At 44.7% G+C, this 26,725-nt stretch overlaps 1 protein-coding gene across 1 annotated transcript in view; it reads left to right on the top strand.

Annotated features, from left to right (window-relative positions):
* Window positions 1-26,369, top strand: part of LOC139768648 (uncharacterized) — a 60,635-nt gene extending 34,266 nt beyond the window's left edge. Inside the window, exons 6-10 of the mRNA XM_071699058.1 lie at window positions 16,614-16,675; window positions 16,796-16,919; window positions 17,852-18,008; window positions 19,664-20,369; window positions 20,542-26,369. Of these exons, the coding sequence (XP_071555159.1) occupies window positions 16,614-16,675; window positions 16,796-16,919; window positions 17,852-18,008; window positions 19,664-20,369; window positions 20,542-24,864 (5,372 nt within the window). The 3' untranslated portion in view covers window positions 24,865-26,369. The remainder of the gene's footprint in view (window positions 1-16,613; window positions 16,676-16,795; window positions 16,920-17,851; window positions 18,009-19,663; window positions 20,370-20,541) is intronic.
* The last annotated feature ends 356 nt before the right edge of the window (window positions 26,370-26,725 follow it).

Raw genomic sequence — 26,725 nt, 5'->3', positions numbered from 1 at the left:
GGACGTTGCCCCCGTTCGGAGATTGCATTTTATCATTATGCACTTGCAGGCGCGATTCCTTTCCACGGCCCGTTTTTTCTCCTCCTCCTTTTTTTCCATTTTGCCGTAATAACAATAATAACATTGCCGGCTCTCGTTAGCCGGGAAAAGTTACGACTGACGCGTCCTTGTCTTGCGTGCGGGCCGTTATTGGACGCGAGATTAATTCGTGATTTTTGCATTCCGGCCACTTCGCAATATCCCACGGCGATTATTTATACCACTGATGGATTTGAAACGTTCCTTCGCATGTCTGACTAATCGCCGATCAATCGCTCGTATCACCGCGAACGTTCAGTTATTACGTGCGATCTGGAAATCTCTGGACGATCCTTCGTGATTCATCGTCAGCACGATCGCTGTAAATCAAATTTTACATTTACACATTCTGTATTTTGTGCTATAAAATCTCGAAAACTCTCATAAATTGTACTGATTGATGCATGGCGATGCTTTGGTTGCATAAATAGCAAAAAGATAAGAATAAAGATGGAAACGCTAATATCATTTTGATAAGTGAATTTTTCTCTAAAGAAAAATATTTTTTCTCCATAAAAAATTAAAGATCTTTTATAATATGTTACTCGTTTTATGCGTTTTTCGTTGTCCCGAATTTTTCTCTAAACGCAAACCAATTACTCGGATTTGAGTGTGGATCGTCTGTGAGGCTTCGTCAGCGATCAGCGAGATTTACGCGAACAATAGGATCCTATGCAAATTTTTATTGTGCACGCGACACGCTGCGTCATTAAGAGCGAAATGTACGCCGCCGCGTATCGATGGTCTCGGCAGGAAGACTGTCTTAATTAATATTTCCGCGCCCGATGCCCGAACAATCCTAATTAATGCGTAACGCCCGAAAGGGAGACAATGGTGCGTGGCTTCCTCCACGGCCGCTCTCTTTTTCCTCTCTTTTCATAGAGGAACAGTCCTCTTTGGTCTCTTCGTGTCTCACGGTCGATGGAACCCGCGCGCCGCGGCGTGGAAAACTTCATCGATTCGACGCTAATTACAACGATTATTGCGATCTCAGGAAAATTTCGCCATCTGATTGCGGCGCGTCGTTCATTTCCACGCCGTTTCCCGAGAACAATTTGCGCGTCCATTAGCGATTAATGGGGGGGTTCCTTTGTGGAACGCAGTCGCCGCGCCGCCGCCGTCGCCGCCGCCGCCGCCGCCGCCGCCGCCGCCGCCGCGTTCGCGAATTGCGAGAGAAAAGATGCACGGATTACAATGAAAATTGCGTGTATTACCACGTGTACCGCGCCACGTGTGCGCCGACGTATGACGCACTCTCTCGTTCCTGTAAAACGAACTGGCTGCCGTAAAAGGCGTGTTCACCTTTCGCGGCGCTAAATCACTGTATTCCCTAATAGATTCCATCTCGCCATAAATTTCGCTTCCCGCGAACCCACCGATTAACACTGCGCTAACAGAAAGAAAGAGAGAGAGAGAGAGAGAGAGAGAGGAAAAGGAAATTTTTGCATTCAATGAATGTTATTGTAATCAGAATTAAAGACGACATTATGTATCTCTGAGCGAATGTCTGAAAATTTATGCTATCAATGCAGAACAACGGCGAGAATCGCGGAAGATTGATAATAATTTCACATGTATCTTATATACATAAAAATAAATTTAATAAAATATATTTATTTTTCTGCATGCATAATAAATTTAATCTACAAAATAAAGTAATGTAAGATAATATATACAAAACGAACCTTCGCGTTCGTTTGTTCTTCTCATTATTACCAATTCCATGCAGTTCTCTATCGTGCTTAACGATCGGACCCTCAATGCGCGCACCGATTTCGCGGTGGCCGAGGAAATGAACGGTCAAGAAACAGCGCGGGAAACAATGACAGACGCGACGCGAAGGACATTCCGTCGAAAGGGAGTGCCCGGGTGAGTGTAGTCGTTGTAATAATCCACTTCCTCCCGTGCGATAAACCGTCGCGGCCGGCTTCTCGCGCGCGCTAGCTCGCCAGAAACGATTGGTTTCACGAGCTTCTCGCAATTAAAGCGGAGCCGAGGGCAGGAGCCGTCGCTCGACTTTCACGCGTGCCGATATATCGGGCCACTCGTTGCATATGCAACACGCGCCGCGCCGCGGACATTCGCGTGACGGTTTTCGCTAGCCGGTCGCGAAACCCCGCCGCGCCAAGCTCGCTAATTAATTCGTACAATATCAGTTTTATCGGTTTATTAATTTTGAGATCCGTTGGATTAATTTGTCCGTCGTATATTTTATTTGGATTTAACGACATACCGCACGCAAGCACGCACAAAATCGTCAGCCAAATTAATCCGGCAATTGAAATACATGATGTTCATTCTTAAAATAATTTCGCGGACGCGACTCCCGATACGAGCGGGTTGACGTCGACCGCGACATTACGTTCGCTGATAAGCACGTTTCTCATTGAGCGGAATTACGCCCGACGCTCTCCGTGTAATCTTATTACCGCCGCGATCAACGACTTCCGAGCGCACTCGAGATTCCGCGATTAAGCGCGGCAAGCGCAGCGGCTCGCGAGGCATCAAGCAATCGCCGGATTTTTCCCCGCCTGGAAGACGAAGACGAAGATTAATCATCTACTATACTGTGCTGACGCCGCGGCCGCGCGCATTTGCATACGGAGTATATACGTATATTTGCGCGATTGTTTATCCTGGAGCGACATGTCGTCCAGTCATGGATGAATGAGTGAGTGAATGAATTCTCTCGGGGAGAGTAGCATCCCAGAGGGTCATTCATTTCTCTCTCTCTCTCTCTCTCTCTCTCTCTCTCTCTCTCTCTCTCTCTCTCTCTCTCTCTCTCTCTCTCTCTCTCTCTCTCTCTCTCTCTCTCTCTCTCTCTTTCTCTCTTCGGTTGCGCGAATACGAATCCACCTTCCATCGTCGTCGCGTACCGCGCGGAAAAGTTCGCGTTACTATATTATAAATCGCCGCTGTCTTCGCCGAAAGAAGCGCAACAAATCAAACCAGCGGCGCGTTATTAATATTGCCGACCGAAACGGGAAAGAAGCGACGTTAGTTCCTCGCGTTACTTCACCTGGCGGTCAGTTTGATAAATGATTAATAATAAGACGGCGGAGACTTTGCCGCGCGGAGTTCGAGAACATAGAAGCCTCTCGCAGTTATTAATATTGTTATTCATATTATACTTATTGCGTTATTTGCGTACCGGCCAGCAACGTGTCGGCTATTTATCCAACGAGTTTCCACGCCGCAGTCGCGCTTTGCGCTTTGCGCCGGAGCCTGTTTGCCGGGGCAGTTTCGCGCGGCGAGATCGACGCCCGGAGGTCCGGAAGAAGGGAAATTTTTTTACGCTCGACGCCGACGTCTCGTTTGAGACGGAATGTGCCGCGATACGAGCGTATCCGATGCCTCGGGGGATAATGGAGGACTTCCGTTTCCCGTGGCGGGCCGCGAATAGCAATGACTTCGTTCTCGCGTTCTCGCGCACACTCGCTCATACATGAAACGCCCGCGTGTGCGTGTGATCTACGATTTCGCTTCGTTTCGCGGATCGAGGATCCAAATCGAAAATCCGGCACATTTCGCAGGAAATCGAGCGAAACTCGACGGCAATCCGAGACACGTTCCCTTTCGAATAATCTCTTGGACGATAAAAGATGTGTCGAATTTTTCTAATTATTAAAAACAATTATTATGTATGAATTATTTTTAATTATTTTAATTATTTTAATTATTTTGAATAATAGAATAAAGAAGCTCAGACAACTTGAAATGCAGGAAGATACGCAATTTTGATTTTAGCTAACGACACGCGACGTCCGCCCTCGCGAATAAGCGGCGACTTGCCACGTCCCGTGAGAAGATCGTCAAAGACCGATCTCGTTGAAGGGACTGGAAACGGGCGCGGCTTTAATTCGCGACGAATTGAACTGGAAATAGCGGAAATACGCATTGGCGTGACAGAGTCACCGCGAACGAGAGCCGCGACCGCTCCGTCACGCCGCGCGCCGGTAGCGCAAGTGACCGGGGACATTTCGAACACGTTCGCAAAGTTCTATTTATTCCAACGTCTCGCGGTCTTATAACGTCCGGGTATACCGCTGGGTGTAATGTCGGCTCTAGAAAGTGTTACGCAGGATTCGCACGAGCGCAATCGACGATATGTGCAATGCAACGTGTGTCCCCCTCCTTCTCCGCAGCGATATCGCTTCCCGCGCGACGTGAGTGCGCCCGATCGAGCGGGAACGGCGAACCGGGCGAACTCGATCGGGAAGGCGGAGTGCCGCCTTTTTATTCTTCTTTCTTTTTTCTTTCCTTCCTTCCCCCTCGACATCGGTGCGCGCCTGTCGTCGCCTCGCCGCGCGGATCGCGAATTATTACGTCTCAATTTACGCAAGACCGCGAGCGCGTTACGCGCGAACCGCGCGAGGGGTATCCGCGGGCGAGCAATCCGCCCGATCTATATCAGCCTCCCGTGATTTTTTTCCCTTCTCGAAATATAATTACCGCGGCGGTCGATTTATCTGCCGGCGAGAATGTTTACCGTAAACACGTCAGTTTTGATTGATCCCTCTCTCGGATCTAACGACTCCGGGAAACTAATGATGATTGCGCACGAGGAAAGGGCAGAAATCCGATATAATTCGCGCCGCAAATATCGAGCCGGAAGTCGCGCCTCGGCGCGAGGTGATCTAGCGAGCGAGAAACACAATCGGTGGGAAGGGATGGAGGTGTACGTACATACGTAGGTGCACGGGTAAGAGGGCGGAAGATAGATTGTGGCAGCTCGAGCTAATTATCCTTGCGGATCTAGATCCATGAGCGACCGCGTATCGACTCGTTGAGATATATATATATATATATATATATATTGTGCAAAATCGCGATATAGAGCCGCCCGACGCGAAAATATGACTAGGTGTGTAACCGCATTGTAATGCCGTTACGTGATTCGCGCGCTCGCTCGCGTAGCGGAAAGGAGCCGAGCGCCTTCCTTGCGGTTTCCTCGAGCTCGTTGGTGGCACGTGCGTATTCGGGGCTGTGTCCTCCCCCCCTTCCCCCCGCGCGCGCGCGTTTCGTCCCGTTTGCGCTAGATAAACGTCGTTTGACCCGGATTGACATCGTCTGCCCGCCGCCGCTCCAAAGAACATTCCAACTTGATTGCCCGGACGCATAATTATGCTAATGACCTCTTATTTATAGAAGACAATGTCTCAAAAGAAGGAAGAACGCGATGAAGGAAGACTTGTTTTTTTTATTTTTTTTTATTTGTGTCTTTCTTAATGTCTAGAATTCTCGCAAAAATAATCCAGTTCCGTAATTCACAATATGCAAATTACTTCCAGCAGGTTTCTTGCAGAATATCTTCTTTATTGAGTAACGGATTATATCTGCTGCTATTATCTTTTATTAAAATTTATTGTTAATTTTATTTATTAAATCTGCATTCTACAGAATTCTCATTTATTATTAAGCAACGGATTATATCTATCACTGACATATATTTTGTTAATTTTAAGATTAAATTAAATATTATTAAAATAATATAATTTTTTTAAATATCAAAATTTATTTAGGCATTTAAGATATATTTAAAATGCGTATTTGTACTTATGTGTTAAATATGCGTTCCACAAAAAATTTAGGAAACACTGAAGGCTGATGCGTCTCTAAACACTATCTTAATTCGCCGTAAACAGAACGAACGAAAGAGAAAAGTGGATGGAATAAAGAAGTGCGGTTCGGGAGAAAGTTTACAAAGGACAGGAATTTTCGGGTGGCGCTGCTTAGGCTCTCTCGTCTCGAATGGAGAACGTTCTCATAAATATTTAAGCAGCCAATTGGACCGCCATGACCTCCGGTTTTCCTCTTCGTCCGCGCGAGCCTCCTTTTCTTCCCCGCTAACTGTAAAAGTTGATTCTTTTTCTAAATGCCAGGAGCTGATTCACCCGAAACCATCCGGAGAGAACTCGTTTCCACCGCCGTCACTTTTCCCCCCGCCGTTAATAGCCTCTTATTTGATACGTCCTAAGCTAAAAATGCGAAGAGCACTTCTCTCATCAAGATGCACTTAACGGAATCTTGTATTAACTTATGGAATCCCGTTGACTATTTTCTTGTATGTTCAATTGCGAGAATGAATGCACACTTAAGACGATTAAAGCTGTTTAGTAAATACGATTCGAGACAGAATCTCCTGCAACCATCGTACAATATTTTAATAACGCATTCTGATCGGAAAATACTGTTCTAATAATATTCTTTCATTTTTTATTTTTTTTTTCTTAAGAGAGCTGATTATGATAATAAAATTATATGTGTTGATAAGAAAGGTTTAAATTTTTCTATTCTAACTAATATAAATAGAATATATAATTAAATTATTGTACGGTGGGGCACACCAAAATCAACTGGCAAAATTAAAATTGCTACAAAAATATCCTTCTCTTATTTTCTCATTGACAATATTATACATTAAACGAGGACGTGACACCAAAGATAAATGAACGACTCGCCACGTGAGCGCCAGGTCGGGCGCTAATGCGAATTCGAGTACGGCGGAGCGATAAATCCGCGCGCAACGGTACGGGCTTATTAATTCGTGCCTTAACGTTCGCCTTGTAAATAATTGAACCTTGACATTACGAGGAAGGTGTGCAATTCTACTGTCCGTCTACCGGGAGTATGATATTCCCGACACTCTTGCGCGCGTGTTGCACGGAGGTCAGCCGCGGGGCTACGGGGCGGAAGTATGCAAATTGCGATTACCGTATTAATCGTGACCCTTGAGTACGCACGTAATTCTTTTTTTTTTTTGCTGCGTTTATTTCTTGCGCGACTCATTGTCGACACGTCTCGTCGATCACGATCACGCGGGGAATTTCGAGTGTGGCCGCGCGGGACGACGGCTTTGCTTAACAATTTAAATTCTTACAAGGGGATCCTCGGCGTTTCTCATCCTCTTATCTTTTTGTTTGCTCGTTCGCTGCCTCTTGCAATAAGAAGCTTAAAATCTGCAAGGATTGGAGAACAGGCTGAATAAACCCTGGAGAAGCGGCGGCGCTCTTTTGCATTGTAATATAATACATTCTAATGACTTTTATATGTATTTAATATATAAATCGCAATACAGGGGCGATATCAACAATACCGGTATTAAAAAGGAGCGTACATTATTTTATTTTTATTAATTACAATGAAACTATGTTATGAAATAGAAACATCGGTCATATCAATTTTCGTTTCATGATACAGAATCTTATAATTTTTTTCCTATTACTTATTAAACAAATTTGTGCGAGTTGTATGCATCATGGCGATATGTAATAAAAATTTTTTACCGTTACTTTGTTTTTTTTTTACACTTTGGTGTTTCTCGAAATTATGTGAACTGAAATTTTAATCCGCCAGTCGCGAGTACTGTTCACGATATCCCGAAAACATGACACGTGACGTGACTCTTCCTCGTTATATCACGAAACTTATTTATTGCTTTTCAGTCGGACGCGACCTCCTATACCTATGACTGACACAAACGAGCAGTTGCGCAAGAGCTATATTCTCTTCTTTCGACCTTAAATACCTGCTCGTTCATCCCGCTAAAGAAACTAACTGTACCTCCTCTTCCTCCTTCGTCTTTCTTCCTGCGTGCCATTTCCCCGCTGCATTAGACGACTGCAAGTGGCGCAACGCGACGATGTGTATTTAGAGACACCTAGACATTCCATAAACAATAAGAGATAATTTTTAAGATGTATCTTTATTTAAGAAGAAGAAAAAATTACGAAATGATGATTGAGGTAGCTACATTGATACGTTAATAGATATACGCAGACAGTTTCACGAGAGAAGAGTATTCACAGTGCTTGTTGTATACCTACATCAAGAAAATGATGATTTTTTATCAATCTTAATCTTATTAAAATAATCTACTTTTTTATGTGCTTGTCAATTTATAATGGCCCATCTTGATGTCTAGAAATTTCAGAAGATTGATTTCTCGAATTCGCGATCAAAATTTTCCCGCGAATAAAGCGAACGGCGATATTTCTTGAATCCCCCGTAAATCACTTCGGGTCGGATACACCCACATACATCTTTAATCTTACGGTATCTTCTTGCACTGTAACCTTTCGAGACGAGCCGACCTTTATTACGAATTTCGCTGTTTCAGAACGAAAGACAACGGGTTGTCTTCTACCTGCTTGGGGACTAGCCGGGCACTCTTTCCATGCTATTTCAGGATGTTATGACAGTTAGAAAGTGAACCGATCCGCGACCTTCTCATCCTTTTACTATCACGCCTCGGTTTTGTAACGGTTCGCTTCATCTGCGTTCTGCTTACCTTCACTTTCGTTCTCGTTGATTTTGCCTTAGTTTTTTTTTGTTTTGCGCTCCGGTGAATGATTTGTGGTTCGTACACTTTTGGTAAACAAATTAATGAAGAAACTCGACATCTGACCCGCATAGATTTAATCTTTAAAGCATTACTTCGTGTTGGGTATATAGAATTGTATTTTTTTTCACACATTTATTATATCTAATAATTTGTTATTTAATATGTTGCAATAAGATATTGACATTACACGTATGTCGTTTGAAGCAAGTGATCAGTACGGTTCGCAAACAAGAAGCAAGACAGCCAGTGAGTAACACACGCGGAAACGGAGCAATCTTTGACAGCCTTCATTAACATTTTAATTGGATAAACGCTTTCGTCTAGGACGCCTTCGCAGCGATTTCCAATTTCAACAGCTTCCGGATCCGAGAAACTTCCTTCGTGCATGCGCGCATTCAACATTGTTGCGAATTTTAACACTACAATAATCTTCTTCATCACTTATAACGCTTATATTTTTATGTCTCAAATATAATTTGTTTTAAAATAAAGAACATTGTAAAATATTGCATACTTAAGATTATTTTGCATTTCAAGATTATCTAATCTGCTTTGAATAAAATACCTGACGTATGTCACGGATGCCGTGTGTTTTAAAAAAAAAAAGCTTATTCCATGTATTTTCTTTATTCATATTTTCAATTTATATGAAGTATCGTTGTACCACGAGTTAGAAGATCGCGGTTCCCTCAAATCTGGAGCGTTTCGAAATTATGCATCTCGAGTGGCGATCGTTTTCAGGAAGATCATTCATCCGCGGTTCTACCTGCTGCGGCGTGTAATTATTCAAGCAGCATCCGCGCGTTGCGATCGGCCGATTTCCCGGATCAGTTTTTCAAAGTACTTTCTCGTGATGGATTATGCTCATCGCGCGGGTCGCGGATCACCGATGGAATTGACGTAATATCGCGACGTGCACGGACAGCAGAACAGTGTTCCACACTAGTCACGAGATTCAGCGTAACGAGAAATTACATTAAATCGGCCGTCGAAAGTGCGATTCACCGGTCAAAAGTATTGGATCATCTGTGTGTACAAAAAGTAACATTTCGCTTGTATTCACACAGAGTGTGTTTCGCAATATTTATTCTTCAAAAACTAAATAAATTAGCATTATGAAAATTTCTCAAGTTTGGAATTCTTGTTAAATATTTCGGCAACAAAATAACAGAATGCCATTCCAATCACAAGGTGAGTCTCGATATAAATTTTAAGGTGAGTTTAATGTAAATCCTCCAAGAATTCGGTCAGCGTTTAATTAAACGGAGTACGGAATACGGAGATCGGTAATCGGAGTTTACCGCTGTGTACACGGGCCGGGTAACATCTGTTTTTGTGCGTCGATACTCCGTCGAATACCCGCGCCGACGCGCCGACGGACGTAAATTACGCTGGTAATCGCGGACGTATCGACATAAAGGCGATCTATGTGAGCTCGCGGAAGGTGAAAGGTGCTCTTCTTACGCGATTCCGCAATGCGCACCGACGCGACGTGCCCTTTCGGGCTGTAGTAAAATCGCGGGGGACGTATCACGGCTCTTCCTCGTACGTGACATCCTTAAGACACGGTTAGATGGTACTTACGCATCGCCTGATGGCGCGCGTTTCCGCGATCTGAGAGAACGGATTATAACGGACCAACGATTCACGATCGAGCTTCGAAGAAATGGATATTTGCCGAACGATAAAATTTGTCTCGGCTTTAGTCGAAGAGATGATCACTTTAGATATATGAAGTTGCAAATATGGGAATTATGACGCAATAATTTCGAGCGGGATCGATGCGATCGAGGATCGTAGGCCCGCGTGCTTACATCTAATCACACCGAGGTGCTAATTAACGAAGCGTCAGCCGACGTCTTGATCGGACCCGTGTAATATCGAGTTATGGCGATATTGCGCTAGTGCTGTGAATAAAAAAACGGGATGGCCGGGTGGCGAGATGCGCGTATAATTGGCGCGGCGTCGAAGCGCCGGCAATAATTTGATTTCCTTCTCGCTCGATCACAGTAATCAGCGTAAAGAATGAGTTTCGCGCGGGTAAAAAGTATATGGTGCAGCTCTATGAGATCGCGCGAGGGGTAGGGAGGGGGCAAACTGGCTCCCCGAGATGAGCCGCCGGAGGGGATTGAGCAATACTCCTGCCTGATGGAGTAACGCCGTCGGAGCGACGCTACTGTAACGGTAATATCACGTTAATGGTAGTGACGGTTAGATTGCGATAATCGGGATTTGAGACGTCTTCGCTCCAGAGAGAGAGAGAGAGAGAGAGAGAGAGAGAAAAGAGGGGAGGACTGAGGAGGCATAGCATGCACAAAGCTGCAGTGGTTGTCGATTGCGAAATCGTACAAGCGTAAATGCGAATTAAAACTATCAAAATGTCATTATGCAAAGGATATAAAATAAAGCCTGTCCCTGTTAACTGTAATGCAAACGGATAATTTGCGAAGAGTTACCTTTGCTGCGTTGCTACAAATCTTGCTGCCGCAAGTCATATACCTGTTTCCTTCCACAAGGCCGTGTCCGTGTTGTAAATGCGTGAGATGAAGTTGAGCGAAGTCGAGGTGCTTCTTCATCTCGTTTGCGAGAGCGTGGAACAATTTAAAAAAGAAACACGGAAAATTAGCTAAGCTTCGACTTCAATTAACATTTACGCGAACGACCTATAAACTAACGTATGCAAGGCCGATTGGGCAACCTACGCGCCGTCGATGGCCGAGCGAATCCGTGATTTATTCCCATGCGGGCGTAATTAATATTCGCGAAAGGAAGGGGAGCGGAATTAATTACCGCGCCGCGACCGAGGGTTGCGGAAGCTTCGGGCTAAAAATGAATCCCTCGGATTCACGAGCGACTAACGTTGCCGATCGATTAACCGTTAATTAGCCGCGAACGCGGGCGAACGAGAGCGTGTAATCGTCATTTATTGCCCGTAGAGCCGCCGATTATTATCAGCACGCCGACGCAAACAAAAGCGCTCTGTTCTTCCCTGCGGTACGCTCACTGGTCCGCCTCTCGATCGCGGAACCGTTTCCCAATACACGATCGATCCACACGGTTCATTTCAAGCGCGCGGCTGTCCGAGCCCGCTTACTTTCGATTTCTCGCCGATTCGCGCGATTGTCGATATTAATTAAGTCGTTCGCGATGGTGCGACCTGATACTTTGTCTCGCGCGGTTTTCACGTGCGTGTGTTGCAGGAACAATGTAAAAAAAAAAAAATACCGTCCGCCTTAGTTAATCTAGCGAATTTATCTAACCATATTTTTGAACACAACGTAATACCAGCATCTCTCTTATTCGCCTTTGAACAGAAATACAACGAATCAGTAATTGGCGTTTGCAATGGTGTGTCTTGAAACCGTACGTCTTAGTTAATCTAACAAATTTATCCAGCCATATTTTTACAATATGAATATATCTTATTCTTATTTGCCTTTAGACAGAAATAAAACAAATCAGTAACTATTGTTCAAGCTTCATTTTTATATCTAATTGATTAATCGTGAAGTAATATACAGTTCTGTTATTTATTTACGGGGTTCGTCGTATTGCTGATTGACATTATAAGCTTCGCTAATAGAAGAAAGATATACTCATATTTAATTCCTCCTCGTTACGTCTCCAACGATCGTTTGTCTCTGGAGAACTTTCGAACGATCGCTATCTCGTCTATTCTAGTCTAATTAACAGATTACCCAATTATACACATATAAGTCTTCCTGATCGCTCGGTAGTAAAGCGTCATAAAGATCGATAGGATCTTTTGCCTCGTGCCGAGGACGGTTGGCCGCGTGGGAGGATCCGCACGCTTTCACATCCCTCTGCGAGACCCGCGCGCGCTTATGAAATGGTCCACTCATTGAGAACGACCGGGATGCTGTGGACAGCGGTAACAAATACTAGGACAATATCGGGGAAGATACAGTTTATCGACGAAATCGAAGATCGCGCGCGAAGACGAGCGACGGACCGGTGCTAAAGCTGGCAGTTCTAAATGTCACGGGATTCACACAGGTGTTACGCGCTAAGGGATTATATCACTGGCTTCTACGCTTCTTCGGATACGCCTGTACGGTTGCGCATGGTGAGAAAAGAAGTGAGCAACCGTATACGTACGTCTGGACCCATTATACGTGTATAGATATATACGCAAAGCGGCGATACGCTCGGCGGATGGTGGAATCCCGTCTCCCGCGTAAGCGAGCGCGTCATTAAGCGAAAATTGCAATGAACGAAAGCCGGATTGATTATTACTATAATGCACGATGCGCCACGTGCTTCTCCCCCGGCGTTACGTCGCCGTCGTCGTCGGAGATGCAGCGTGCACGCGCGTGCCCCACGCGGCCGCGATGTCAGGAAATAATCTCGACGATGATTAACGATCGAGATGATCGCAGCGATGCGGAATAGACATGTCGCCGCGATCGGTGTTTTTTTTTCCCCGCGCGAAAGAATCTGAAAATGCCCGCGCGAAGTCCGCGCGTTTGTCGATAGACTGATGATATTTCGCATTTCTGAGAAAATTGCGAGATTAAAAGGTCCTCTTCCCTCTTGGACTTCAAAATGTCAAACGAATTTTCGACGGATTGTAATATTTTACATTGCGTATAAAAAAAAAACAGCGAAAACAAAATTAGAAGTGACTTTCGTATAAAATATGTAAGTCATAAATAAGAATAATTGAGAATTAAGGATTAAGAACATAAATATGTATATAAGTTATAAGCCCATTAAGGCAAATTAAAGCAGTAGGTATCGCGCCGCATACATGAATCTTAAATTACTTTTACTGTGCATATCTGACTCTTTAAAGGTAGATTAATATGCCCATGCACATAGAATATTCATTTGCGATTGCATTCTTTGTAATATCAATCTACGATTCCTGCAGACTAAAAGGGATGTAAATAAAATCAAATAAAAATGTGTAAATAAAATCAAAATAAAATATCGATTGGCTTTTGACCTCTTTCTTCTTCTTCCGGATTCTCTCGTAATAAATTGTTACTTTCGATTAAATTGATACCAGCACCGCACGTTCCTCAACAACAAGTCCGTAACATTCTGGCGCGGTTACGAAACCGTGTTCGTAACGATTTGAACTCAGATTGCGTTTTCGAATGTTTCGGATGCCGGACAAGATAGAACAAGAGGAGGATCGCTTTGATCCTGCATGCGGCAAAGAACGGGACGCGCCGAGTCGTCCGCGATCAACGAAGGCAAAAGTCCATGACCAGAGCGCGACTAGATCAGTGCAGAACGAAGTCGGAGAGGAACGCCAAGGAGTTTCAAAGAACTTTGTCACAGTTGGCCGAGCGCGGTATGCCCGAGGAATTATTTATGAAATTTCGGTTTCTACCGTAGAATCCTGACGTGTGCCGCGACCGCGCTTTCCATTTCTTCCTCCTTTCCCTTTTTAACCTCTTATACTCGAGACGCTCTCAACGTGACTCGATCCATATAACCCTTTCGCACTTTCAATCTTCCTAATCGTTCGTTTTCTTTTGCAATACATACAGTTTGCACGCAGTTGTCGGATTTAGTACCGCTGTTCAAGTTGAAGGGCAGTTTATGAACGCGAAGCTATAAAACTATAAACTACTTGGCAGTCTACCCTGGTAAAAAAATTTCTCGTATCTTCTCAGAAACTTTGTAAGAAATGAGATTTATTAAAAATTCTGAAAAAATATATAAAATTTTTCAGATACCCCTTCAGAAATAATTGAATGAGGATATTTTTCAGGAATATCTTAGTATGTATAAAAATTTCTGATAAATTGCACAGATTTTCCCTGATCATATAACGTATTTGAATACCTCAACATACCTTATGAAGGTAGCAGGGCATTCAAATACATTATATAATCATAAAATTATTTTTAAAATTTTAATCTTATGTATCATATGTATTTCAAAGTATTAATAAAACTAAAATTTCTGAAAAACGTTCCAATTTATATAAAAATATCTGAAAAATTCTGAGCATTCTGAGAAAATCTGAAAATTTTTATAAAAATTCTGATTAATAAAATGAGAAATTCTGAGAAATCTTTTCACCAGGGTAACGTAAAATAATAAACAAAAAATATCTCTACAGAAAGATAATTTTCCATTTGTATCTGTTATTACAGAAAAATGTTATTCCTTGTAATATACGTGAGTGGAAATTATTAAATAATCAATTTCAACGTAATACAAGATACAGGAGAGTGGTATAGTCATGTTTAATGTAAGCGGCATATGTCTGTATACCTGATCCGAACGAAATCGACAAAGATGAATATTCTTTCACCTCGAGAAAGCTATACAACATTAATAACAACGTTGCCCGCGGTGAAACTGATGGAAACTAATGTCGCATGACGTCGCGGGCCGGGCCATCGTGTCGTATCGAACGAAAGGTCAGCGTATGTAAAAAAATAATCGGCGAAACGCCCGATGACGGGCGTATCCGACGTATACCGTTTCTGCTTTTTGTTTCGCGCCGGTTTACGCCATGCCGTTTCGACGTGTTTTTCATTCCTATCCCTTCGCCTTTTTATCCGAATTACATAATTGTATATCGAGAGCGAGCGGCCTCGCGCGCTAGGAGAACACGCGGAATATATATATTTTACACGAGCGCCACACGGTGAAAGGCCCGCGTTCGTCTTTGCGCGTTGCGAATTAAAAGTCGCCCGTAGGACACGATAATGCCTCGTTTCGTTTTACAGAAACGGCTGCGAGGTATCGCGATTGCATTATCCAGCAGGTGCAATTTGCTGGCAAGGTAGCGCTTCACGGTCAAATTGTGGAATGAAACGAATGAAAGCGGGCGCTGAAAGCGCTCAGCCGGAAATATAATTAGCAGACTTATTGCAATATTATCAACAAACTCAAGGATATTAACGCTATATTTTAAACATTTAAAAATACGAGCTTACGGAGCATTTAAATATTAGATGTTTAACAATTAATTTTATTGTGAGAATAAAGTAAAATTGTATAAATAAAATTTGTACAATTTTTCGTGACATATTTATTTATTTACTACCGTGCTTGAAATATTGCTTTCGTGCTTCAACGTGTCGACGGGACATTAAAACGATAAGCCGTAAATCAATTATAATCGCGTTACATAAATCTTGATATCGATAAAAAATATGGATCTTGCAATTTGAATACCCAGAGGGCTATTAGCATGCCGCAACGAACTACGAGACAGAGAGCCGGAGCGAAGAATATAATTTAGTCTGACGGTAACAATTAACACCTGTCTGGCACGTGTTAGATAAGTGAGGTGAAAGTTGCCTACTCCACTATCATTACTTTTTTGTTGTATTGCATCTTCCGATTTTTCACGAAGCCTCATCCATCTTTTATTTGGCGAAAAATACATGCTGTTATGACAGATGTAAATGCTGATTGGAAATGCTTATTTCCAAGGATGAATAATTTTTTCCTCAACCTCCTCCTCTTGCACACCTAAACCAATTTTAGATCTATTTTATTGACATTTGTTCAGCCTTCTCTCTCCTTAATCTTTCGCCGGTTTAGTGACATTTTATTCAGTCCGCCCGCGTTTATGTAACATTGCAGTTACGCTGTATTATGTTGTATTTATAACGGTAGCAGATCGAACTAGCAAACTCGAATTTATGGAGCAGTCTGGTGCATTAACCTATCGTCGGTGCGTGACGATAGTTGTGCATAATTATAGCTGCAACTGGTACTACGGGGTCCCACCGGGGACCCCGGGCCCGATTGCGAAACCGCATAAATTACCTTCGCGTAAATTACACGATTGCGCCGAATGAGATGGCGACCGCAAGATTTTTTCCCTTTAACTTTCGGCAAAAGATGACTGCTGTATTATCTCATCGACGCGCCTATCGAACGTGATGCACGCGCGACTCGAGAAAAATACCGCAAGCGAAAGTCAAGCTCGAGGAAAACGCGCTTACTAAGAATAGATTCGTGATTGCATTTTATAAAAAATTTCAAGAACGCGTTCAATTTTTTGAAAGTCACGCCGCACCAGCGGATTTTAGAGTTCATTTCCTTTTTCGATCGTCTATATCGAGAGATATAAAAACAGAAACGATTCATCTCAGACCGCGCAAGTTACACCCTAATCTTGCAAACTTTTTCGTTGCTTTATCATAATTTCCGTTGTCTCACGCCCCGTTTGTTTTCTTTTCTTTTTCAGTTTTCGTGTCCATTCTCGACTTTCGTCATGGCCGTTTGTTATGCAGCGCGGGGGAACCTGGCGTAAGTGTTCAAAGTTGATTGAATAATTCTGAAGGATAAATTAACGCTTTTTAAACGAACCTCACCGCGAATAGTAGCCGAATTTTCTTTCCGCTGAAGCGCCGATTTCTGATTTTCAAGTATCTGGACTTCGACAACCTGCCGGAGACGAATTTCTCGTGTCAAGGAAAGGTGATCGGCGGATACTACGCGGACGTCGAGGCGGGCTGTCAAATGTTTCACGTCTGCACTATCGGCCAGAAAGGTAGTTCTGCATTATGAAGGCGGGATCCCCAAATACCGCGCCAATTGTGGCTTAAATTATTTGCATTTTAACGCATTTACAAGAGAAAATTATAAAAAGAACATTTGTTGCTTCATTTCGCTGGTGTTTTCGGGAGGAAAGTCATGAACAGAAATTCTAGTCGACGAATTCTAAAGATCGAATTCGCGCACGACGAGGAGACCGACTCCTCGTGACGAGTCAAAGGCAGACTCTCCGGCTTAGGTCAGTAAACGTTCTTCGACGACCGTGACATTCTCGCCGTGAGCGATCTCCAGCTATCGATATTACAAAACTCCAATGGGCAGCCTTTGACTTTCTAATGAAATGATCTACTTACCTTCAAAATAATACATGCCGATCCTAAATAGACTCGCGCCGCTATTAATTACTGCTTCTGATTATTTTCTAATCCGGGTCCGTGCCTGATAAATCGTCGGCTCTCAGCCCCGGATCCAAACGGCCGGCTCCGACTCTTTCGTCGCGTGAACGCTTGACATATAAAACGATTTGCATAATCTCCCGTATAAAATCGACTTTATGGACTTATGGATCGAATCGAGGTGGACGCGACGCGTGTAGGTCTCTCCGGGAGTTTTGTAGAATAGAGTACGGATATATTTCCGAAATATGCAAAAAGCGTCTCTCGTGAAGATAAATCATTCTCTCGGTGGAGATGCGAGTGTGATCTCAACTTGAAACATAAATAAAATATATGTAATTTATAGTTAATTTGTTCGTGATTTTTTAAATTAAGTAATGTTAATGTATCGTGAAACTCGACTGATGATAGTCGAATTCGAAGTCAGGGTCGCACTAAAGCCATGGCGAGATCTTTAAGAACGAGCACGCCCCGTGATTCTAGAGCATCCCCGATTAATGACCCTCTTCTTCACCGTGAGACCTGATTTCAGACGAGATTATGGACATAAAATTCCTCTGTCTGAACGGGACCGTCTTCGACCAGGAGACCAGAGTCTGCGAGAGGGTTGACGAGGTCGACTGCAGCAAGAGCGAGCGATTCTACAATCTGAATCTGGAACTCTACGGCAATAACGCTGTGACGCTCAGGTAATTCTAAGGACGCGAACCGCGCCTTATTATACTGTATTTAATAGCGTGACTATAAAATCTAGTTTTCCTTTTTGTGTTCGTCGACCAGAAGGTAGCGATTTACACGGTGCTGTAACGGAGTAAGAAAATGGGTTGTCAAAGGGTTAATGATAATTCTGACTTTCTGGAAATTTCATTAATGACACGGCGAGTCGAGCGCTAATCTATTTTCCGGTTTCACATTGATGCAAATCGCTGCGAGCAGAAACTGGCTATCGAATGAAAGAAGTTGTTGCACACTCTGATTGCTTCGCCGGTCATATACAAGGTGTCGAATACGCTCGCAATTCTCGGCAGACTCGGACGTTCACTTTACGTTTCGTAAGGACCGAAGACATACCGAACATACCTCTTCTATTTGACGTAATTTATCTTCGGTTTGTATAAAATTTCGTGTGGACACGAATAATGACAATATCGATAGAAATTATTGGAAATTTAGGAATGTAGAATGTAAATAAATAACAAAACTTTTTTTGCCTTTGCCTCTCCAACTCGAATAAATGTTCGGTTTTCTAAAAAAATTTAATTTTGGTGTATCGATCAAAATAATAAGATTACTGATCATTGTTATAGTTAATAAAAGAGAATTTTTTCCGAATTTCAAGTATACTTGATAAAAGTTTACTACTAAAAGTGAACGTTCACTAAAGCGAGCGGAACACCCCGTACACGAGGTAATATCGAATCGCCGCATTTCAGAAATTCTCACTGGCATTTCGCGGATTGCTACATTTTTCCCGCTTCGTTCCGTTTGCGCAATGTCCAAAGCAACGCTCCCAGAAATATGACCGTGTAATGTTCGCGAGGCGAAAATGAAACGGCGCGGTATCTCAGACTCGCATTCACAAACTCGTACGCTTATGCGATGCGTGCCGTGCGTATTTTTTACGTGCAAACGTACACCTCGGGGAGATTCAGCGTCTCGAAATCACCGTAACGTAAAAGGCACGTATGTATATGTATACCCATAAATATTTCAACGGCTTTCCTCCGCTTGGTATCCCGGGAATGCCGGCGTCCTCCTCTCACGGCCGCGGGTGTATGCAGATAAAAATTATAACGATTAACTGTCATGACCAGCGAAATTTATATACACTTCATATTTGTATGTCCGACGAGCCCGGCTAAGTCATCTCCTCTCTCTCGACGACTTCTATTTTCGACCGGCAATAAATCTCGTTCCCGCGCCGCTCATTTTACCCTCGGGAACTAACACCCCGACCTCTCCCCATCTGTCTTGCACCTCACACGTTATTATCATCCGTCAGCGTAATGTCGCGAACCACTGACGCGCAGGAATGCATCGTCGCGACACTCGAGCATCCGCTAACGACGACAATTTTCTTCCCAAGAATTTATCACGTCACGCGACACGATGAATATAGATAAAGAAGATACTCGCTCACCGTATCAAGAGGCAGACATCAAGATCGTAGCCTATAAATCACCGGGCAGTGATGCATGTTCCATGTAACGTAATATCCAATTTCGTAAACTCGTGCAAAAGCGCTACCGAGAGAAGTCACGCGTCTGCGAAACAATGTCGTGATTCATCATCGATCGATCTACCTTCTTTAACGCCGCACGTCCGTTTTCTTCATTGCTTACAGCTTACACGAGACCGGCGACGACGAGGACGATCTGACGATTGACCCGGTGGAGGATCACCAGTCGCGAACTACCTCGGCGCGACCCAGCACGACCAGCACGACCAGCACGACCACGTCCCGGCCCAGCAAGCCGTCCACCACGGCCGCCAGCGGTTCCTTCCAGCATCCGTCCGGCTATCCGCAGCATTATCAACCGCAGCCGCCGTTCCCGCAGGTGCACACGAGCCAGTCCAAGTCGCTGTACGACGATAAGAATGGCGGCTATCATCACCAGTACATCTTCCACAACGGCGGCGAGCGCACCAGCAATCAGGCCACGTCCTACCAATTGTTCAGCAATCAGGGCGGCGTAAGCTCGACGACCGTGCCGCCGGCGCCACCCCCGCCGCCCCCGCAGATCCACCAGATCAGGTACAGCTCGACGGTGGGCCCGCCGCCGCAGATCATTCGCAGCGAACCGTCGACCGTGACGCCGCTGTTCCACGCGACGTCCTCCACGATACAGACGCTGCTTAACAGCAACGCGAACAGCCCGGCGGCCTTGATCAACCCCATATTTCACAATCACGGGATCGCGAGCACCACCGAACGCGAGTTCACCGTCCACAGCAACAATCCGCGCGAGACCACCGACTATCGTGATGACGACGATCAGGAGCAGGATATAAGGGCACTGGAGGCGATACAGTCGGCGAACGAGGGCAAGGTATGTACAAGATATTTCATGTTTAACCGCGTAAAATTTGATAATAAAAATGGTACAGCAATCGCTAAAAATCATTTCGATATTTAGTCTGCGGTTTAAATTCAGACAGAATTAATTTTAATACAAATATATTGTTAAAATCTCTCTTACGTTTCTTTATCTCTGATATTAGATTTCTAAGCTGGCGATATCTCCGGTGCTAAGCCCGCAAGAGTCGTCCCGAACAGTGCAGACGAAGACAAGTCAGACGCCGCAGCAGCAACATCAGCAGCAGCAGCAGAGGATATCCGGCAACTTTCTGCCGACCCCGGCCACCGAGACGACCGTCAGATCGTTCTATCCGACGCCGAGGCCTTCGCCGAAGCCCCCGCAGTCGTCAGTCACTCGTCAGGTTACCCAACACATTCACGTGTCGCCGGACGTGACGGTGCCGCAGCTCAAGCCTCACCATCAGTTCACCATAAGTCTGCCGCCGTCGGATATCCAGAGACTCGTGCAGAATCCGTCGCCTCTGCTGCCCTCGCAATCCCGGGTGATCGTCACGGCGAAGGCGAGCGTGAGCGATGAGTCCGGCAGACCCCTAAACACCACGCAGTTGGTGACGTTGCCGTTGCCGACTATACCGGCCAGCTACGACGATTACAAGGAGGGTGACGAGTCCTTCGATCCTTTTTATCGTGACGTCCCGAAAATTCGCAAAAATCGCCAGTACGCGATGGACAGAATGAGATTCTCGCGCGGGAAACGATCGCTTGAGCAACCGTATCATTTCATTTACGGAGCGGACAGTCGTCAGGATGAAGATAACGCGAGGAACAAAGAAAGCGCGCGTGCTCGGGTCAACGTCGATTTCCGGATTCTTAAAGAGAGTCTGCTAAAATTTAGGGATATTTTATTTAGCGATGAAGCGAACGAAGATTCCTCTCGTAATGATGCTGGAGAAATTAAAAATAATACCGAACGTGTTGAGATAAATAGCGAAACTTTCGATACGACACCTGTAAAGCAGCCGAAAGACAATATAATAAAAAAAGTAGATTATTTAGAAGATTTGAAGACAGAAGCTTCGAAACACTTGGATCTGAATAAAAGTACGGATAGAAATGAGGACGAAGAGGATGAGGAAACAGGTCACGAAGATTCGTCTTCAAGTGTCAAAGTTAATACTAATAAATCGCTTGATAAGAGAAAGCACGTTAAGAATACATCAGGATTAGAATTTGAATTTTACGCTGAATCCACTACTGCTCGTCCTCGAAAAAACGAATCTCGAGGAGACGTTATAGACGTAATAATACTCAATTCCGATAATGATTCCAAAGTGAAAGCCACATCCGCGAAGACTGACGCACCTATCGAGATTATCATTGAGGAGGAAACGAAATCTGACACGCACGACGCATCGAAGACCAACGAGAAAGTTGCGCACAGAGGACAAATCGCGGGATACCTGATAAAAAATGAATCGGAGAAGCGATCGAACTCCGTCGCCGGCGAGGAGAGACAACTGGTAGTTCCGCGCGAGACGACCAAGCGAAAGGGTGCCAAGGATAGCGGAGAACGGAAATCTGGTCCGAGAAGGAAGAGTTCTCGAGTGAGGTCGCCGAGAAGACGCATATCTTCGAGGATAAAGCAGCAGAGAACGGAAAATGTCGAAGTGACAGAGGCAATTCAGCAGAAAGAAGACGTGGAAAGAACGACTACTAGCACTAGCACTATTGCTACTAGTACTATTCCTACTACTACTATTCCTACTACTACTATTTCTACTACTATTATTCCTATTACTACTATTCCTACTACTACTATTCCTACTACTACTTCTACTACCACTGTGACCCCATCCGTCGTATCTTTCAAGACGAAAGTTGCGGAGCAAATCGACAGCAACATTTTCGGAGAGTCAGAATCACGAACTTTTAAAGAAATTGACACGAGGGCGATCGGTCAACGCGACGCGAAGTACTCGAAGAGCTTGCGGGACGACAAAAGCCAGGACGCCAGCAAGGATAAAGAGATAGAGCACTCGTTCGATCGCCAGATTGTGAAGGATCACGCGAGGAGTTCCGAACTACGTGCCGATAAAACGAAGGAAGAAAAACAAGAAAAACAGGAAACAGAATCGATATATACGCAGACGACTGACAAGGAAGATACGATCTTCACCAAGATTCCACGAAGCGCAGAAGAAGCGAGATCAACGGAAGTTACGCCCGTCTCTGAAGAAAAGAAGTCTTCCAATGAAGGATTCTCTTCTAAGGAGGACGAAATTCCGGACGATGAAATTAACACGAGTACGAATGAAGGAGAAAGTTCTCAAGACGTCCCTAGCACAATTTCTTCCGGCGAAGTTGCGACCTCTCGTGAAGGCAACTTGGAGCAAGAAGAATCGTCTTATCGCGAAGACGCGAGTGAGGGATTAAGTACTGACGTTTCGGACGAGGAACAGAATTCAACCGCGAGGTACAACGAGGAGAATTCCGAAGAATCGAACGAATATCAGGAGATAACGGAATCGTCCGTGGAAAGTACGCGTAGCATTCAAGAGGAGCCGGAAAGTACCGATGGTTCCACCACGTTCGCGGATTACACGAACTCCGAGGAGTACACCGACTCTCAGGAGGACGTCGCGGCATCGACTGAGGAGGCCGAGGGCAGTACCGAGGGTGTTCTAAAATTCACGGACGAACTACCTATATCGGACGATAAAGAGAACGTGGAAGTGACAGAAGAAATATCATCGTCTGACGAAAGCGGCGTGCACGATTACGTCGACGATAATTACGAGCCGGAGAATTACAGGGGGACAGAAACCACGACGAAATCGATTGAATCCGAGGAGGACAAGAACGAGGAAGAGAAGGATGACGGGGAGAAGAAAGATGCATCAGCGAAAGATTCCGATCGTGAGAATATAGAGACGCAGCGGATGGATGATAGCGTCGAGGCGGAAACGCAGACGGAATACACGGCGAGTGTCACAGAGGTCGAGGATCTCCTTCCTATCGCGAGTTTAACCACGACTTCATCGACCACAACGGCGTCAACCACGACAGCGTCGACCACAACAGCATCGATCACAACAGCGCCGACCACGACAGCGTCGTCCACGACGGCGTCGACTACAACGGCGTCGACTACAACGGCGTCGACCACAACGACAGCTTCAAGTACGACAACTAAGGCCACCACTCGTCGGCCGATAACTACCACTCCTCGTGCCACGCCACCGAAACTCTTTAAGCCTACCGGGAACAAAAGAATTTATGCTTACAGCCCTCCTACGACGACCCCGGTTCCGGTCGTGATCAAACCGAGACTGGGTCTGTACAATCCGAAGCCGGCGAAACCGCCTAAATCTTATAACGAATTGGCGCCGAAGCCGATGATCAGGAAGCTCGTTTTATCACGAAAACCTCCTACCACCACCGCAGCTACTACTACTACTATTGATACTACTACTACAGAAAAATTGAACACGGAGAATCCAGAAATGACGACGGAGTTTGTGACGATGACAACGGTAACGGCGCCAACGATGACGACGACGGCGACGACGGCAGCAGTGACGACAATGACAGCAATAACGGAAGCAACAACGACGACTACGGCAGCAACGACGACGACAGCAGCGACTACGGCAGCAACGACGACAGTGGCAGCGACGACGACGATGACAACGGAGTCCGGTAGAAGCGAGGAGAACGGCCTCGAGAACAAACTAGAAGCGAATGAACATACATCCTTCGATCCTTCCACGAAGAACGATCAGACGAACAAGGAAGATCAACTTCCAAGCCCGTCCGAGCAGAATAGTCCAGTCAACTCTTCGGACGTCGATCCGGGAATCACGACCACGGAGATCGAGGCTTTCACTCCTTATCCTCTATCTGGATTATCCACTCTTGCGTCTTCCACCGAGCAGACAACGAAAGAGATAGATGTTAAGCCGCAGGAAACGACGGAGAGCACGGATATTCTCACGACGACTGATCTACCGACGACGTTGTTATCCGAAAAGTCCGAGTACGCTGAGATCACACCGAGTACCAAGTACCTCGAAATAGCGGAGACCACCACGACAGCTTCCACTGCCAAAGTTTCTCAGCAGAAGACTTCTCCGGTTTCTTCGGTTCCTCCGATTCCTGATCGCGCGACGTCGGTCTCAATCTTAACGACCGTCTTGCCGAAAGCGGAGGACGCCGATCCCGTCGCGTCGATGGAAGAAGCCGCGATCTTCAGGTCGAGCGGCTTCCCGCGTCGAAAGCTCGTGAACCCCCGGAAGCACCCGAGCTTCAATTGCCTGGAGAGGGAGATGTATCGTTTCTACGGTGATTCCAGGGACTGTCGATTGTTCCACTATTGCTCGCCCGGCTTCACCTCGCGGCAGGTGCTGGACTTCCGGTTCGTGTGCGAGGAGGGCACGGCGTTCGACGAGGTGACGCAGAGCTGCCGTCACGATGTGCGTAACCGGAAGTGCCGGGTTCGCCAGTGAGAGCGACCGCGAGGGAGGACGCTCTCCGCCTCCGTTTCGTTTTCTCCGAATCGCGCGTTTCCTCGATTCCGTTGATTTTGGTAATTCGTGAATCCTCCAGGACTCCTAGCGTATTTATATTTTCTTCCTTTCTTTTTTTTTTAACACACAGTACGTAAGAATACCCCGAAGAAGAGGGCTCTCTCCTTCTCCTAAGCCCATTGCCATAGCGCCTCGCGCTGGATTCACACTTATTAAAGTTAATACTGATCGACTCGCGATCGTCGATTGGATCAGAGAGGGAACCGAGGAGACAGCATCGTCGGCGTGGTCTTCGTTCACCTGAAAAAAAGTCGCACTTGTCGTTAGCGTTAAGTAAGAGAGCGAAGAAGTCGGTTCCTACGTTGTTCTCGAAACGTGTTGACGCGAGAGACATTAAGCGGAGAGATATAGTCGCGCGGACTGAGAAGCGATCTGTATCGCGATCACTCTTCGCGCGAAATGATTCAGAAACGCGAAGCGTAAAAATTTCTGAACATTGCCGAATATTGCCGAAGAAACTACGCTCTACGGCTTTATCCGTGCCCTTGGCATCTTGCTCGTACGCAGCGCGATAACGAATTAGCAGCCGCCTTTTGGCCGAATAAATAATAATTTTATTGAGATAAAGTCGAATATATTTTTGATAAAGTATTTGCGACTGTACTCGTGTCTCAGTGCAGTGTAATTATATCTAAAAATATTTCTAAGACACAAATCTTCCTAGAATTTCGAATAAAATACTTTTGATAAAAACACACATTTTTCGAAACTATATTTTTTACAGATTTAAATAATTTTAATTGTGTACATACTGGAATATATCGAACTGAATACCGCAAGCATAGACGATCACATCGTTTATGGCGCTCGTCGAATTAATTCGTCACGATATCAAAAGTGCAATCAGATGAAACATCATTGCTCAAAGATCTAGGTACGAAGGTAGCTTTATAAAACGTTAGATATTTCGAAGTAACGAACGTGCAAGACGTGTAGTCGACTTAATGTATGACACGTGAGAAAGTTGAAGAAAGAGAGATTGCGGCTTACAGTTTGCATAATTCGTTTCGTATATTCAATTACATATGCATTCTCTGCTGTCAGACGCGACGACGGCACACCTGTAACGTAATGCCGGTCAAATGGATTCGCGTTACCTCTCGTAAATGCTCTTAATTTCCTACCACTAATTAGCGCGCTTCAATTACGAGCGGAAACGAGCGCATCTTTAAAGTCAGCCGTAGATAAAGTGTAGATATATATTTTTGCGAACTCATTCCGGAACATCTCTAGCGATTTAGTTTAGATAGAATCTAGGAAATTCGTACGTGCCGCTAAATGAGCGTTAATGATTACCGCGTGTGTAATATACGTTGCGCGTATACGTTTCAACGGCGTATACATTACACACGTACGTCCAAATTTGTATCTATTATATATTTTTAAGCAAATGTACCATGTCAATAATAATTGTATATTCCATACGCACACGTGACATTTATTCCGTCTTTTAAAAATCCCTGGAGTTATATCTTTTCGCGTATGTTTAAGATTAATGTAACTATATATAATTCTTTTTAAGTAATGTGATTTTTCTTTATCGAGTACTTTGTCCAAAAAAACACAATTTTATTTAATTAATTAAAGTAAATTTTTCAGGTAATTTTTCTTTCCCAAAACATTTCTCTTTTTCTAAGAGAAGAAATACCAACCTGGCAACACACTATCTTCAGTTGCTAAATAAGTATGTCTTGAAGCAGTGCCGTTTGATGAAGTTGAGCAGTAATATTAAAGCGTAGGTTTACCTGCAGTCGTTAAATGTTAAAGTTAAAGTTCTGTT

This window comes from Temnothorax nylanderi, unplaced genomic scaffold, assembly GCF_030848795.1.
Source record: "Temnothorax nylanderi isolate EJ_2023f unplaced genomic scaffold, tnyl_v1.0 TNYL_tig0017_pilon, whole genome shotgun sequence".
NCBI classification, from domain to species: Eukaryota; Metazoa; Arthropoda; class Insecta; order Hymenoptera; family Formicidae; genus Temnothorax; species Temnothorax nylanderi.
Note: the sequence above shows the minus strand (reverse complement) of the source record. Positions and strands in the feature narration are given on the sequence as shown.